The sequence below is a fragment of the Saccostrea cucullata genome, unplaced genomic scaffold (genome assembly GCF_032062105.1).
Source record: "Saccostrea cucullata isolate Sc308-1 unplaced genomic scaffold, CSIRO_AGI_Scuc_v1 ctg469, whole genome shotgun sequence".
Classification (NCBI taxonomy): Eukaryota; Metazoa; Mollusca; class Bivalvia; order Ostreida; family Ostreidae; genus Saccostrea; species Saccostrea cuccullata.
The window spans coordinates 59,865-78,359 of NW_026927600.1; the positions used below are offsets into that span (position 1 = coordinate 59,865).

General features: G+C 31.2%; 1 protein-coding gene across 3 annotated transcripts; it reads right to left on the reverse strand.

Annotated features, from left to right (window-relative positions):
• Nucleotides 1-4,216: 4,216 nt before the first annotated feature.
• On the reverse strand, nucleotides 4,217-17,828 carry LOC134274917 (muscle LIM protein Mlp84B-like). 3 transcript variants are annotated; one of them, XM_062757158.1, is made up of 10 exons: nucleotides 17,736-17,828; nucleotides 14,938-15,059; nucleotides 13,761-13,926; nucleotides 12,421-12,584; nucleotides 11,431-11,596; nucleotides 9,938-10,104; nucleotides 5,919-6,084; nucleotides 5,288-5,432; nucleotides 4,991-5,084; nucleotides 4,217-4,585 (listed from the first exon to the last, which is right to left on the reverse strand). In XM_062757158.1, exons 2-10 carry the CDS (start codon nucleotides 15,032-15,034, stop codon nucleotides 4,518-4,520), a joined length of 1,233 nt encoding a protein of 410 aa, XP_062613142.1. In that variant the 5' UTR covers nucleotides 15,035-15,059; nucleotides 17,736-17,828; the 3' UTR covers nucleotides 4,217-4,517. The 3 variants fall into 3 exon arrangements, with proteins under 3 accessions (XP_062613142.1, XP_062613143.1, XP_062613141.1); XM_062757159.1 differs by lacking the exon at nucleotides 17,736-17,828 and adding an exon at nucleotides 17,009-17,114; XM_062757157.1 differs by lacking the exon at nucleotides 17,736-17,828 and having other exon boundaries at nucleotides 14,938-15,352.
• Between the last annotated feature and the right edge of the window lie 667 nt (nucleotides 17,829-18,495).

Below are 18,495 nucleotides of genomic sequence, written 5' to 3' on the forward strand. Positions count from 1 at the left end.
ACAGTCTCAAGAGCTTCCATAAACTTTCCCGTTATACACTATTAAAGGCCTTTTCAAAGTCTACAAAGTAAATTAAGGTATAAAGAATACTGCCATTCTATTGACTGCTCGATCTATGATATTTCGTAATACGAAAATTTGGTCGCAACATGATCTTCCTGGTCTAAACCCTGCTTGCTCCTCTCTCAGTTTTGCATCGACTTGTTGTTTTACTCTGTCTAAAAGCACTCTGGTAAACACTTTACTTATTGTGGGTGAAAGTGTTATTCCACGCCAGTTGTTGCATTCTGATTTATCTCCCCCTTTTTTGGTAGTTCTATAATTAGTCCGTTTTTCCACTCTGTTGGTACCATGTTGGTTGTCCAAATGTCTTGGAGTTCGATTTAATACACTGTGCAGTTGGTTGTAAAAGATATCTTTCTCTTCATCATTTGCATCATTAGTTGGTGAGTAACACTGAATCACACTGAGCTTGATGTGTTTCGAATCGATCCAAGCATATAATATTCGGGCATTCACTGGGTAGTACCACTCTATCAATGCTTTAGTTGTTTCCTTGCTCATCATTATTGCAACACCACTCTGGTGATCTTGATCCTTCCCTGAGTATATGATGGTTTCACCACTACTGCAAGTCATTTTTCCAGAGCCTGTCTACCGTGCTTCTTTTATACCCAGAATGCTGATGTAATAATGACTCATCTTTTTAGCAGTCTGTGCTGCTCTGCTAATTTCAAACATAGTCCGCACATTCCATGCTGCTATGTTAATAATAATAATAATACTTTACTTATAGAAGGTAACCCGATTAGTGCAAGCACTAGTCTTCCTCAGGGCCTTCTTTATAACATATATACAATGTTTTATACAATAACGACAATAATTACAAATATGACAAAATAAATATATATATATATATATATATATATATATATATATATATATATATATATATATATATATATATATATATATATAAATGTTGATGTTCTTGTTTGGTCTCAGAAGGTAGCTTCTCAGTCTAGTAGTTCTCTGCTGATTTTCCTGACTAGACGTCATGCTTTCGTTTCCAATGTTACCCACTAAAGAACCAGGTGAAACGTTTCTCTGTGCGTCTGTTTCTGTAGTCAGTGTTTACCACAGAAGGGGTGACTGGCCCTATGCTGCAGGCGTAGCCCCGTTAGCCGGCATTACCCGTTTCCACCTCCTACGACGGGGACGTGGGGCTTAGTCTTCAGGAGGCTGAAATAAGACACCAGTAAAAAGACACCGTCTCACAACTGTTTCATATTTGGATAATTTGTTGATTTTAGACAATAAGAGCTAACCAACAACAAAATTGAACAGCTGTGATGAGTTAAGCTTTTCCAGCATCAACTTTAATATTTCCGTAGCAATATTTTGCTAATCATCTGAAATTAGTGATTGTCTCCCAAATCATTCCAAAATCGAGCATGCTGCAAGTATGGACCAAGATGAGCTTCTAACAGATAATTTGATATTACAGGAATTTCAAACCTAGCTTGAAGTCGACATTTCTTAAATTTTATTGTCGTTAAAATGACTTTACTGATAAATATAACATATCATAGGGTCGTATTGTGACTAACTTGCCAATTGTTATATTTACGATTTTATACTGAATTTGACCGCGGAATGTTCCATCTACCTGATCAATACATAGGGCTAATGACAGGTGTGTCTGGTGGACAGGGAATGTTTACTCCTCCTATGCACCTGATCCCATTTCACATTATTCAATACTTAAGAACATGCTTCAAGCACTACATTATTTATTACACCAATTCAGACTAATGACAGCTTGTTGACGTTACATTTTCAACAACATAGTTGAGAGTAAAAAAATGTATCTTCTTAAGTTGTTTTCATTGTTAGCAAATACAGCTTATCACTGGGTTGCATTTTGACCTGTTTTGTTCTAATTGTCAGGCCTTATTCTTTTTTAATACTTATTTTGGATGCTCTGTCTACCATTTATTTTTTTTAATTCTGTCTACAGCCTGTACCTGATAAATACATTGGGCTCAAAGCAAGTCAGACTGGTCAACAGGGGACCTTTAAATTGGATGCTTTACAATACATCCACAAAAAGGAAATATTTGAAAACTATTCTTGTTCTCATTTAATTCCTGGATTTACACAATAAAGAATAACATTTAACTTGTTTTAATTCCAGTTTATTTGTGACAACACTGATAATGTTATTCTTTGTACTATGCTCTCCTAAGTCTACAAAAGTTGGACAATATGAGAAATATTTCATTCATGGTCCCTTGTAATTTCTTTTTTCAAAACAAGAGATTGAAACAAATTTCCTTAAAAACTTATGGTCCCTTTTCAAAACTGAGAGGGCAAAAATGCAACAGGACTGGAAAATTAATAAATGAGATTCAATAAACAATTTGTTTTTTTTTATAGAAGAAAACCATCTTAAATATAAAATAATCTTTTAAATGCTTAAATGTTTGACAAAAATGGACAATATTTATATATGTCTAGATACAAATTAAATGATAAAAGATATCTATGAGGTTCTCGAGATTTACAACATATAAACTAAATCTGATAAAATAAGATGCATTTACAAAGTGTATAAAAATATTTTCCATGCACATGGAAACAACAATTGCTTTAAAGTTAACACATTTCCATACCAGAGTAAAATAAATCAATAACTTATCAATATGAACAAAGCAAAAAGCAGTTCTATTGATTAAATAAAAAATTAAGTTCTGTCTAGAAGGAACAATCTCTTAATAAGCGCATTAAACTGTAAAATAAACTGGTGTTATGAAATTATCTTCAACCTTCCAAAATTCTTTTAATTTTTTATGTTGCACTTTTTTGAAAAAAGGTTTTTGTGAAAGAAGTAAATTCACGTTTTGAAGAATATTGCAAACCTAGTTCAACAATGAATTCATTTCGGTCTTCCATTCCAACATCTAAAAAATTAAATCTTAACATGGTCCAATTTCGATGTATACATAATCATGCAATAAACAGTATAAACATGATAAATTGACAACACATATGGCGTTTGATACTGCACAATGGTTAACAAGAGGTACTCGTAAATGACATCACAACCTAGGAGTTAATGTCAATATAACTACAGCCATTATGTACATATCTCAATTAACAACAAAAAACAATGCAGTGGTGATAGACTTGGGTTTTTTGGAATCATAAAATAATATTCATTCCTATGAAAAATTGTCTAGATATAACATCATCTTTTTGCTCTATTTATTTCTTAAAATCTCTAAATCTATTACAAACTGATTAAAATAAGGAACTTGTAAATTTCTGGTTTCAGTAAAAAGAGTCACTCTCAACATACTTAAAACATAAACTAAAAGATAACAGACATTTACAAACTTTGAATTACATTTGTTTATGTAAAACTTCATACTAGTGATTTTTAAAAAAGATTAAAAACATATGGAGTAAAACTTAAAAAGAAACATTTTTTTATTAGATTATAAATAAGCATGTAATAAAAATTTAACTTATGCCCCTCTTGCCTTCAGCCATGGTTGTTATGTGGAAGTCAAATTGGAGTGTAAATTGGGAAAAGTAAATGAAGAAGTGTTTTTAAAGTAAATAAAAGATTTTAAAAGAAAAAAATGTTCTTTAAAATAACAATATTGCAAATATTTAAATAATTAGTTTTTTTCTGCTTAATTTGATTAAAATTAAAAAATAATAAAAATAAAAATTCAAAACCAAATAAAGATACAGTATAAAAAAGAAAAAAGAATTCAAATTATACAGCAAAACCAAATGTTCAAAATTCATATTTTCTTAATTAGAAATACAAGAATATACAAAAAGTTTTTCTCATATGACCTCCTTAATGCTAATTGTGACGTCATTAAATTTTCGTACTTTCTTAAAAAGTTGCAGAAGACATCAATTTTCAGTGGAATTTTCTTCAAGAAAACATTTGCCACCGTCCCGGGAAAGATTTTGAAATATGTGATTTTTCAAAAAAGTTTACATAATATATCCAAAAATTGAACTGGGCGACGGTGACAGACACTATTTTCTAAAGGAGAACTAGCACAGAAATGAGACATTCTGAGACTTTTCTGCATTAAACTTAGAAAACCTAATTAATGGCGTCAACTATACTCAGAAAGGTCCTCATTCATGCCATAAATTATACAGCATAATTTCTTTAACAGAACTTTGGCAGGGCGAATTTAAAACGGGGCAAGTGTTTGCAAGTGCAAAAGGGCGAAAATAACACGGGGCGAAAATAACCCTGTATACAGTAAACAAATAACTAACAAAGAATGATCACCTTTTTGATGTTACAATACATATACATGTATGTAATTGGAAATGTTGACGTCAACACCAGTAACCAACAACATATTAACCTTAACACAGAAAATAATGCCTAAAGTCGCTAGGCATTCTCCGATAAAGGTCAGTCTGACTAAAAACCTGGATCCACCTGTGTAACACTTAGATCCATCTCTGTACATCACTCAGCCTGTGTGTTGTAAAGTTTGTCCAAATCCAAAACCTTTTGGTCCAAAATGTTTTCCATAACAAGCTACAAGATAACATTATAAAGATAAATATTCTGTAGATGACTGAGGCCAGGACGATAAGAATTGGGGAAAATAGTGACCTATGGGGTTAATTTGGGGAAATAATCATTTTATGCTTAAACAATTTGAATACTTGGCATTTGTTGGTTGCTAGATATCTATTATCAAATAGAAAGGAATATTAATTACATGGGAATATTATACATTCTGTATATTCAACATAATGTTCTTTCATTTTTGGTAGAAATGTTTATACATCCCCCTCCCCCCAAAAAAACTTTTTTTTTTATTTGGACAGGGCCTTTTCAATGACCCAATCATAGACAATTAAGTTTTGTGACCATACCTTCAGGTTTAATAAATACTTTTTTTTATTTTAAAGTACAATCAGATGAGTGGATACTCACATTTACAGAAAATGTCTCCCTCTGCCTGAGTTACTGTGGTGGAGTCTAGTTTCTTACTGCAGGCTGTGCAATTAAAACAGGCTTTGTGATAGATCTAAAATAAAAAGAACATACACAACATCTACAAAACATACTGACATGGCATTGTTCTGTTGATAACATAATTTATCAAGTAAAATACACACTTAAAAAAAATTGACAAAATTGATAAGTAATACACAGCTTATTATCAGCTATAGACTAACATCCAAACATATCCCTTATTCAACTACCAGGGTAATTTTACAGAATACTTACGCCACCCCCTGCCATGATTTTCTCAGCAAAATACACGGCCTGGTTGCACCTTCCACAAATGTCTGATGACCCATAACCCCCTGACTTCCTGTTCTCATTCTCCAGTAATGGCGCTGCCTGGGCCACAGCATAAGACGAGACATTCCTAGTGACAAAGAACAATACTGCATTAATGAACACTAAAAAATTAATTTAAAAACAAATATTTGACAATAAAATTCAATCAATTTCGGGGGAAAAAATTTTATCTTGGAATTTTGAACATTCATTGTAACATTTTAACAAGGGAATATTTATTTTCTAGATGCAAGAGAAAAAATTTGCCACCGATTTCCTGAATAGATTAAAAAAAAGTACACATAAATCAGAGATGAAGTCAATTTACAAGTATGTCTGAGTACTGTATACATGGAAATTTTTGCCCCCACTTTATTTTCGCCTCTTTCGCCCTTATCCTGATTGGGCGAATTTAAAATGGTGCAAATTCAAATTACACAGCATAATTTCTTAAACAAAAATATGACTGGGCGAATTTGTAACGGGGGAAAATGTTCGCAAGTGCAAAAGGGCGAAAATAACACGGGGCGAAAATAACCCTGTATACAGTATTTTCATGTGGAAATGGACTCACTCTTTGGTCACTTGGTGCGGGTTCCCAGTATCCATAGAAAGTCCTGAAGCCCCAGCAGCAAATCCGTATCCTTTTGGTCCAAAAAGTTTTCCGTGGCAGGTCTTACAAAATACCTCATCGTTATGGTCCGTACAATTCGTACTGTCTAGTCCCTTGTTACAATTAGCTAATAAAATTAAATAAAATAGCACCTTCAGGTTTATGTTCCAGTAAAGCTCAAAACGGAAATAAACCAAACAATCCAAAGAATTTAAAACCTAACCTAAAGTCCTAAACACATATAAAATTATGACTGTTTCTTTGAATGTTTATATTTCATAAACTGAACAACAAGCATGGCTCTCTGCTACTTACATGATTACAAAGATTAAGAGTCATTCTCTGTAAGCATCAAAATGGGCTGGAAATTGAAAATCACGGATTTTGCTGAAACTTTGTGAAATAGTTACATTATAGGCCCAATTTACAAAAATATTATTAAAAGGGATCATTTGGTCTTGTTTCCATGGCAACCAGGTTACCTGTTTTTTCACATAGTGGTAAATACCTAAATTGATATTTCTTCCCATTCATGTACATTTAATTAAATAAAGGTGATTATTCTTATTTTTTCCTTTGAGATAATTTGTTATTTGTATTTTCTATTTTAAAAAAATGAAAAAAAATTTTTTGGACTTGCTGTTATATGCCAAATAACATAAAAAATTGCTTTAAAAAAGGGGGGTTAACCATAACAATGTGTACAAAAAACGCAGGCACTGGTGGAATATTTTTATACTCTGAATTACACCTTATACATTTATGAAGAACATATGAAAAAACTGGAGAGGTATTATTCAATTTAAGAAAATAAATTGATTGTAAAGTTTGTAAAAATCTCTAAATTTACACATATTTTTGACAAGAGTTATTTCCCCTTTCGGAAATCTTTTGCTTAAATCAATGAAAATGAAAGTGAAAGTAAACAGCAGAAAACGACTTTGAGGAGTAAATACTGTCTGTTTTGAATATTTTTAGGGGTTTTAATCAAAGTTGTGAAGTATTTAACATTACCCATAGTTAAACTTTTAAATGATTGTTTAGGCTTTACTGTGACTGAGAGATACATGTTTGTGTTTAACTTAAGATGCGATAAGCATCTTATGAAATTCTTGCCTCTGTCAGTCTGTGACAACAAGTGCTTCATGGAAAAAAATTAATTGAAAACAAAGTAACATCAGTTAAATAGACTTCAGACCTATTAAGGTGGGATAATAAGGTTGTGATGAAGAAATGGCATTCAGAAGATCACTAGGCAAGTACCAATGAAATATTTACCTCGTACATTGAAAGTTGCACATATTTTGTAAGAGTTTATGGATAATAGGGTAGGCCTATTTACTTAAAAAAAACATTAAAGTAACCGAAGCATAAATAATGACATGATTCTAATTATATCAATAATTTATAGTATAGACAATTAGACATTCTTCTCAATCTTATTAAAATCAGATGTTGATAAAAATTATATAAACCATCTGTTGATAAAAATCATATATGTAAACCTAATTAGACTAAATTAATTCTGTATATATGATAAAAGCTAAATACCTCATAACAGCTTTTGAATTCTGTGCTTGAAAAAAAGGGGGGGGGGAAGTTATTGCCATGCATGTAAGGTATTTCATCAATTTTTTAAAAAATTAGTTTCATTTATACATTTAAGTTTTTAGGGAAATACGGATTTTTCAGTGGAAAGGCGTTCATTTTACGTGCATGCAGAAATTTGGGATATGTAAGGTGGTTGTTGTTGAAATAATGGATTTATGTGCCCAAATTATACCAGAAAAAAAAATAATATTTGATTTTGTCATATTTTATAAGGACATCTCAGTATTCCATTTATTACAGACTTTATGTTTTGAAAAATATTTCTAATAAGCTTTCCAAAAAGTGTTTGATAAAAATAAGTTAATATTTTAACTTGAAAAAAAAACTAATACAAATAAATTACCCCCCCCCTTGGGGAATCTTCAACAAATCTTTGTTTATGTACGGTAGGACAGACACACGAATAAAGAGGAAATGGACATCAGATTTAAGAAACTCAAATGTTACCCAACTATGCCACAATACACATGATACATGCCTTAGCAAATACGGTACTAAAATTTCAAGCATTTTCAATGAATAGTGATACTTGTGTAATTGCGGAGAAAACTGCAATTAAATATTTGCTACGTTCAGACATACAGGCAGCCAGACAGACAGACGAACAGACTGACACACAAAGGTAAGTATATTCATAGTGGTGGTATAATAATCCTTACAAAAGGAACAGTGAAAGATCATATTTTTTATGACTATGTGCTTGTCCTACTTAAACTAAGAAGTGCATGTACACGTTAAAACTTATTATATATGTTTCAATCAATAAAGCAAGTTGCTTCCAAAAGATCGGTCATGATTTTATTTCATTATTTATTGTTTCCATGGAAAAAAATACCGCTGCAGTAATTCAGATATATGTCAGTTTAAGTTTGAGTTCATCTGTTTTTTGTCCCCGTAAATAAATTAATTAGAAGTAGAAACAAACATTGGTGGCAGCGCTATGAGTTTTGTGTACTGGTACATCAATACTTATTTGGATCATTCCTGAATATTTGGTTACCATAGAAACTGTTGTTTTTTTTATTAAATTATGAATTTATAATCTTTTTTCATGTAAGTGAAATGACAAGGTTTATGGAATTTATTTTATTGAAGAAGACACATAATCGTGCAATAAAGCAGTAGATTTTGTATATAAACATATCAATGAAAAGGGATTTTCCTGAACTATTGGCTGCCATAGCAACCATTTTAAAAAATAAATTATGAATAACTATTTTGATATTTAGTGAAAAACAATTAAATTCAATTCATTTTACTGAAAAGGAGAAAAAAATAATGAATGAACTATGATATTAAACTTGTCAGTATAACAAAATTTGTGAAAGCAACCAATATAAGGAAGTGTTCAAAAACTATCTGGTTACCATAGCAACGTGATTTTAGATGCTTGAATTTTTATTTATTTTTCTTTAAAATGTACATTAAGTGAAATAACAAATATAATAAGTGTTGTCTATTATTTGAAGAAATTAAATCATGCACCAAGGCCACAGATTTGCATAATGATAACGTCAATAGCTACATGATTTTTCCTGACTTTTTGGTTGCTATAGTAACAGATTTTTTTTTGTTTAATTTATAAACTTACTTATTTATCATAATATTTTAAAATTATGATGTTTAGTAGTGTGATTTGGTTTACTTTTGACCTTTTTTAATGTAATGATGTATATACAAATTAATCCAAAATCTCCATAGCAACCATTTTCATTTTCGTTTTATTTTATTTTAAGAAATAATACCTCTCTAGAAATTTTATATTTTGTTGAGTTAGGAATGACCTTTTCAGTGATGATAGTTGTTTGTTATGGATTGCCCGCGTTTTCTTGCTACAATGCTTAGAAAATGCCAAATATTGGCATTTTTTTCAAATTTGTAAAATTTTGAAAAATTCACACTTTTCACTGGAACACAACTCTTTTATACTACAGAATAATTTCATCAGTTGTGGTAGTTTCCACAAATAGTCTACCAGAGTAGACAACAATTAAATCTGTAAATAATATACAGAAAATAGAAATTTATGACGAAGATGGTATACTTTCAGTAGGTTGCTCTGTATTTTTGGCCTCAAAATGGTGGTTTTGGTTACCATGGCAAACAAAATAAAAAATTAACCCCAAAAATGTTCTATACATGGTGTTTCTACATTGCATGCAAAAAATCAGCAAAATCTGTGATGTACCATTTCCAACTTTTTTCTAAATTCTTTAATTCTTACAGAGAATGACTCTTAAAAAGATTAACAGACAATAATGACTTATTTTGATATTGGCCTTTTCTGACGAAATTAAACATTTAACCTATTAAAAGCATTTATTTATCAAAATGAAAAGTTCTCTTAAGAACATGGTATATTTTCTTACCACATCTTAGACACAGTTTGTGGTACTTCTTGCCCATGGCTCGGACCTCCTCAGCAAAATAAACCTGCTTCCCACACCTAGGGCAGCAGTCTCCGCCACCGAAACGACCAGATCCACCACCATTCATTAATGGGGCTGCTTGGGCTTGGGCCAGGTGAGAGACATTTCTGTAAGTAACAATTTAATGCAGATTTAATATTCTATTGGTAGTTTAAATGCATAGAAATGTTTATATGTAATGTATACATTCAATTACTATATTTATTATACTCCAAGCATTATACTTCAGGAAAAAAAATTAAGGGGACAATTTGAATTTTTACTTTAAAAACCAACTTAAGTTTGAATTCAGTACATTCCAAAAATTTATTTTGTAACATTTTTTTTTACAAGGAAAATATGCATTTACTCATCGATCACTTAAGTTTCAACAATTAAAGTATATTACAGATTATAAAGAAAAGTAAATAGGTAACATGTACATGTATGCATAATTAAATACGCTGCTGAATATAAATATTATTTGTAAAAATTTTGAAATGATTTTTTTTTTAATGAAATTCCACATACATACATATGATTAAAAAGACTTATTATTACTTTAATTATGTAACATAACAACATAAAATGGAAGTAGTTATGACAAATCATGTAATTAAAAATAAATTATGATTATTAATTTATTTTTGTTACTTCTATTCCGTTTTGATACTCAAGTAAAATATGTTATGAATATTTCTATTTCTGAATACAAATTCAATATCACTCAGTATATATCTGAAGTGTGCATTTATTTCTATGTCTAGTCATGAAAAAAAAATTCTTATGACATATTACACTTCTATAAGAAAAGGTATATGAGTGTCCATATATAAGTCCAACTGCCCTTGTATATTTATATGAAACTGTTCATATACAGACGAGTCAATAAATTGTTATATCTTCACCTCAGTTTCTTACTGAATATCGATATATTTTTCAATTGCTTCCACCTAAATAACCACAATACCAACAAGTTATGATCAGTGGTTTAATTTGATTTTGGTCTTAACAAACCTTTTGATTGGATAGAAAAATAATAAGTTTATTTTGTATAACCTGTGTTGACTAGTCAAAAACCTATTAAATCTGCTGATGTTACATTTAAAATTTGTGTATTTGAAGTTATGTTGAACTGGAAAATTGTCTCATTTTTTTTTTTACAATTGATGATAAGATAGCTATTTTCATTCATTTCGTTGATGTTTTTCATTTAATACTGTGAAATCACCAATTTTTACTGAAATAATTTTTCTATGGTGCTTTAAATTGTCAAACTAGAAAAAAAAATTCTCTGCAACCACAAAATCACATCGAATTGGACCAATATTTTTCCTCAAATCATGAAAATTTGACCCAAAGAAAAAAGATTATGATTTAACAATACATTATTATACATTTATCTATCATAATTCAGAAAAAAATAAATTAAAGTTCCAAAGTTGCACACGTACCCAGTGGTGATTTCATTTCGGCGCCCTGTATCCATAGATAGCCCTGAAGCTCCCCCAGCAAACCCGTACCCTTTGGGTCCAAAACTCTTGCTATAGCACGCTTTACAGAAGATTTCTCCATCGTGGTCATTACAGGTTGTACTATCTAGCAGTTTGTTGCACTTCGCTGTCAAAAACAAAGTGGAGCAATGACATACTAGATCATGTAGATGTTCTGAGGATTGATATATGTCAGTTAACATCAAATTTGTCAATATTTTCTCACAAAAAAAATCTTGAAAATATTTGCAGCTTCTTTCTTTTTCTTACGTTATATATTATTCACTCTTTTACTACAAAGGGAGATAACTTCTACAAGATGCAGTACTTAAGTAATACTGTTCGCACACGTATACTGTAAATTAATTTTTGGGAATAGCTATGAATTATTGCAATATCCACATTATGAAAGGCACAAAAATGAATATAAATATTGAAAATATAATTTTACAGCCAATGTTTTGTTTGGATGAAAAAGTACCATGGTAGATCAGATGATAATCTTGTTTTTATTGTGTATTAGGTATGTCCAAATCTTATTATAATCAAACTAGAGCTTCAAACTCTATCTGATACAGAAATTAAAGCATTAAGTAGAATCAGACCACCTATGCATACTGAATATCTGTTGTACAACATGTTCAATCAGAGAAAATCATTTATCTGTATGGTGGTAAACAGTCAATTGTTTACAGAAAGTTTACTCACATTTATATACATGTTCAGAGTTATCTAACTTGAGAGTCCATGAGTTCTGAGATTTGAATTATTATCAGAAACAAAGGCACATTTCTAAAACAGGAAATTAATTAGCTTAATCTTTCCTCACTGATTATTTCCTGTCTTTTATCATGTACCCTATATAAATGATTGACTGCTACATTAAAATTCCAAATTTAACTTTATTATTAACATGATAAAACCAAACTGAGCTTGTGAATGAACTCTTACCACAAGCTAAACACAATTTGTGAAATTTCTTCCCTAAAGCTCTCATCTCTTCAGCAAAATACACCGGCTTTCCACACCTGGGGCATCCATCCGTCCCTCCCCACTTCGGCTTCCCTTGATTCACCAAAGGGGCACCTTGTGCCTCAGAGTAATGAGAAACATTGCTGTAAAAAAAATCAAAAGAAATGTCTTCTAATATAAATAGGATATATACCAGCAGCATCCACAAAGTTAATGTTATTCTGAGGGATTAAAAAAAGTTGTGTTAGGTAAACATGGTTTGAAATGAAGATTTCTTATCTTAAAAATGTGCAGCACGGAGGCCTTGAAATGTGTAATACAGAGAGGCATTTCGTGAGCTGCTTTGCTGTCATCACTTTGTCTATTAGCCCACAGATTTATTTTTAGACAACTCTGACATTAAAGATAAGCTCAATTTTGTTTAATTGGAACTTATGCCAACAGAAGTCTGAAAATTTAGAAGATTTATTTTTTCCTTGAAGATGATTTGAAGAACTTTGTTTTTCTTAGCTGTGTAAAAGATCAGGATTATTTCTTTATAATTTCATTTGATTCTCTATAAAAGTGTGTTATATGAAGAGGTCAAGCTATAACTACTTATGTAATCAAGAGTAGATGTATAAACCAAGAGTAGCTGTCATCTTATGTAAAAACTGATGCATAAATTTTTTTTAATGTGATAAAAAGTTTTTAAATGTAAAGACTGACACATAAATATCTTTTTGTGTGATTTAATTTTTTTTTTTTTACATGTTAAGACTGACACATAAATTTCTATTTATCATGTTTATGTGATGTTAAGTTTTTACCTAGTTAATATATACAAAAAAAATTTCCTGCAGGATGAAGCTACAAATTAATGTATGAGGGCCCTTCATCAAGATAAAGTAGAGACATTAAATTACAGGTACACTGTACCTGGACAGGTATCTATGAATCTGCTAGCTGTTGCAGTTGTAAAGAATGACTGACATTAAAGGAATTTCTTTGAAGATGTGATATACACTAATCATTTTTAAGATCAGATGACCTGTCAATCAAAGCTAAAGATTAGCCCATGTTTTGTACATTGGCTCAATGCCAGCATATCGAACATGGCATCTACATCTAGAAACAGTTCAATTTAAATTTTAAAAAAAAAGACCACTTCCTCCATACACATGTTACACAATCAGAAATATTTTAACCCCCTCCTTACAAAAATTGAAAAATTTAAATTGCAGGCTAAGATGAGGAGAGCCGATATATTGAGATATGAATCAATGATGATATAAAATGATGCACAGGTGTAAGATTTTTATCAGGAAGTGATTCATCACCTTCGAGTTTGCTGATGAGGGTTTCCAGTGTCCATAGATAAGCCTGAAGATCCCCCTGCAAATCCGTACCCCTTGGGTCCATAAAGTTTTCCATAGCAAGATTTACAAAACGCATCGCCATTGTGTTCTGTGCATGTTGTGCTGTCCAACAGTTTGTTGCAGTTTCCTGATAAAATAATAAAGGCAAGCTCATTTTATTCCGAGTCATTAGAGGTATCAAGAAATTAGATAAACTTATGTCAAGGATTTTAAAAAAAAAAAAGTCAAGAGGCTCCTTGTTAAATAGCTATCAGGTTTTTCAGAAAACAAGGGCACAAAGAGATGATAAATAAAGTGATAATGAGGCTATAACTTGGTTGTAAAATCAGTCAGTCATGAACATAAATTATTTATCTTGAAAGTGATCTCTGCATGGAAAGAACTTTAAACTACTCTTTAAAAAATATTTTTCACTTTAATGTATAAAGATGTAATTAAGAATGAAAATTTCAACATATATATTCAAAAATAGTACCAATGTGAATTACGATATTTTAGTTCCTTGTTCTGTGGTTAAACAGACATGTTATATTTTTGCCGCTATGTATGATTGCACCTGTCAGGGATAGAGAAATCTTATATTTAACAGAGTATAATTCACAAGATCTCCCATCGCTTATCTTCATTTGCATTGCATATTGCCCACAGGCCTTTGTTAGTAAATGTTTACTCCCCATTGCCAGAGACTTTCTAATGGATACTGCCTGTGGTTCCAAAGATCTTACAAGAGACAATGATTTTTACGATACTGCACTCCAGATTTTTAAAACAGCTTCTTGTTTCATAAGATAATTTTTTTTTCTCTTTGACATCTGGTTTCTCTTTCTCTCGTGTTACATAATATGAATTGATAGCATTTATCACTTTGAAAGATATTAATGTTTTCCAATAGTAAATTCTTATAAAAAGAATTATGATTAAGATCAAAAGAAAATGATTTACAGGTAAATCTAAAAAATTATTAGATACATGTATGTACCCTATAACACTTACAGAGCTTAATTTCAGAAAATTCCTCAAGCTCACTTCAATTTCCTTCTGAGAGAATTAATTTTCTTTTTCTCTCTTAATCACATTACTTCAGCCAATTTAAATCAGATAAATGTAATTCTAAATTAAAATTCCTGGATATACTCACCACACTTAAAACAGAGCTTGTGCCATTTCTTTCCCAGGGCTTTCACTTCCTCAGCGAAGTACACCATGTTCTGGCATCGTGGACATCGTTCTGCCATGGTCCTGTTGTCAAACGAAGGCCGCCTAGGATAATAATACCAATCGGTCAACATCTTGTTAAAAACTTAATTTTTTCTTCCACTAATACCCAAAGAGACACTGGAACTAAATGGAAAGATGAAGAAATGGGGAAAAATCGGTAATCCCTCCTTCTTTGTTCAGCCTCTCTCGAAGGAGTTCGCTCACTCCTATAAACTGTCAAATTTTATCCCTATCAAGTCTTCAAAGTAAAAACGGCACAAAGAGGATGTTTCATCCAACCCTCTTCTGCATTACTCAAGGTGTCTGGTTTTACGTTGTGGCATGAGTCAGAAATGGTTCAACATTTCCCAAACTTTGTTGATTTTACTGTTGCTGCTTATTTTAGAAAAAAGACTCCTGGTAATTAGATGTAAGAAAAATATTCCCAGGAGTGCTAATTAACTTTAATTTGGGTTTTTAATTACAGTGTCAGATTTTTACCATTCATTAATTATTGACAGCAAGTTATTTTATATGAAAATGGTTACATTGATTTTAACACCTTCTGCATGCAGGAAAATTGGATTAATGCAAAAGATTAATTTTTGGCAATACTTTTGAGTCAGGAATAAACATGACTTCATATTTTGGGTTAAATTAAGAATAGGCCTATTTATAAACTGTCAATGATAAAAAAATCAGTGAATAAATTTGAAAATGCTTTATCTTTTGCAATGCTATAACCAATGAAATGGAAAACTGCATGGCTTGCACATTCTGACTTCTATCAGCAGAGAAGAGAAAACTTTCAGATTATTTAGAAAATTCTTATCACCTTCCATCCTGGATGTAGGGTCATTCTTCATTGGAATGGAAAATTGCACACAATATAAATCACTGAATTTTGTATCAATAGCAGGAAAGTCATTAATGGGATTTTTGGCATGATCAGAATATATTATATCTGCTCTATATGCCATGGTTTTGTGATAAATGATAGACATGCACTTCACAATGATTTTGTAGTACATTTGTATTTGCAAAGTCCTATTTTTAGTATTTTAATTAGGTTGCTTTTATATTTCTTTAAATGCATTATATAACATGGTATAAATGGACTCAATTTTTAATTCCAGATTCAAAGTTTCAGAATTTCTTATTTGTGTGTCTATTATTATTACTTTCTATACATATAACATGTTTAATGATATTATTGAGTTCTCTGACATTCATCTTCACTAACCAAGGGTACCTGACCTGAAAACTAATCTACTGTAGAATGACAAAGTACTTCCACATTCTTTGACTCAAATTTCTTGCATTTCTTGAATTTAAATTTGCATATAACTGCATGTGAATGCTACTTTTTTTTTTAAGTAACCCAAGTAGTTTCTGACATGAATGTATTCAGCTTACAACTATACACATTATGTATCATCTTGCGACCCTTAATGCTCCCCAAGGAGCGAACAGGAATAAGTAAGTCAAGTCACATAATGTGTCATCTAATTTTTTAATTTCCATTTTATACCTACAGTGAAATTATACATCACAGAATGAATTTAAAAAACATCTCATAATAACTGAAGTGCCTGATACATGTACTAAAGTGGGACAATCATATGATAACTCACTGACTTTAGTAACTATGGCTTATTTAAGATTACCACTACTGCGATGTAATATATGCACATAAAGATCGACATGATTTTTTTTTTCTTGTCATCCATCTTATTATTTACGGTGTAAAATATATTGTATGATCAATATGTGACATTGTCAGGAACAATTGTTGATTTTACAATTATCATTTACATATAAAACTTAATATTAAAACAAAACAATTTTGATAACATATACCTTACGTAAAATTTCACTTCCTCTGAAAATCTCTATTTTTGTCCAACTGTTTTACACTCTCACCTAAATGAACATGAACGGTGTCTACTTGTTATAAAGTAATCTTAAAACACAGTTACACATCTTAAAACCTGTTATCTATAAATAATTACCTGTACAAAATGACACGAAAACAAGCTCTCTTTCCTGAATTATAAACTAACAGTTCCTCTGGTCTACAGAGTACAGAATTATAATAATTTATAGACAACACCCAATGCTGAATGGAATCACCTTGAAAAAAAATATACCTGCAAGCCTGTTATTGTATTTTTACCTTGATGACGCTAAAGACATGCAAAATATCTCTTACCTGAATTTATCTATCAAGTGTATCTTGCAATGTACAATACAACCACCTTGCTATTTATGCACCGTGTTTACAAGATCAATAGGTATTGATCAGATCGAATTCAAAATTTAAAGCTACTGAATCGAAGTTATTTCAATTTATAAAGACCATGTATAGTGTTATTATTAATAGAACACGGGTGTGCGTTTAAATCCTTGTTTATTCCCTTGTTTATTTCATGAAAATGACGACATCGTGTCTTGTTTTCATGCTGGAATATGACATTCCTTTCATTCTTTACATTCCGCCTTAGGATTTTGCCGTATAAGGTAGAAATATGTTAAGCTACCGTGAAACAGCTGTTTAAATGTTGACATGAATCGTTTATCAGCGGTATTGATATCGTCCTGATTTAGGAATTTCCAAAACATTCCAAACTTGTATACAATAATAATCCCATAATCAGCGTCCTTATGTTAAGAAAATGTATACACGTGCTCTTAAAACCGAAAGTACACCCTCCGACAGTAGTTGTTTTTATTACATACCTTTTATTTGCTGTTTATGCCTTCTCTGTGTTGTTTAAATCACTTTACCGCGTATAATTAAATACTTCCGCCAAATCGGCTGTCACCTTTTTGCACACGACACACAAAACAATAGAGTTATCTCGCTTTGATAACCTTTTGGCTTTTAAGAGAAAAAAAAACCATTATTGTCTTTGCAAGTATTTATTTTTAATTTTATCAAAATTTGATTCAAAATTTAAAAAAAATTAATAATAACGAAAACGGAACCAAAAAAAAAACCATTTGGAAGGAAATTCTAAGGAAAAAAAAAAAAGAAAGTTGCCTAAAACTAATATAGGTAATATAAAGTATCATTCAAATAATAATTTTCATTTGCCATGTTATATTAAGATTAAAATAATGACTTTAAACAGATAAATAAAAGATATGTTGCTCAAAAAACTAGAGAAAAGGGAACTTTGGGATAAACGAAATAGCGTCACTCTGCAGGGGCGGATCCAGCAATTTTTGAAAGGTGGTGGGGGTTTCCAGTTTCGGTGCCCCAAATACTCTACTCAAGATAGAGATACTTTTGACTTGGCGCCGCGTCTGTGGTATATAAGGAGCGTTGGGACGTTCTCCGTTGCTAGCACCCAATACTCATGCATAGAATCACACACAGGCACATCAAACCCTTTGCAAGACTTGCAACGGTATTCAAAGGGGACAACCCTCCAAAAAGAGCACGACCCCCCCCCCCCCAAAGCAAACAAACAAAACAAACACACAAACAAGCAAC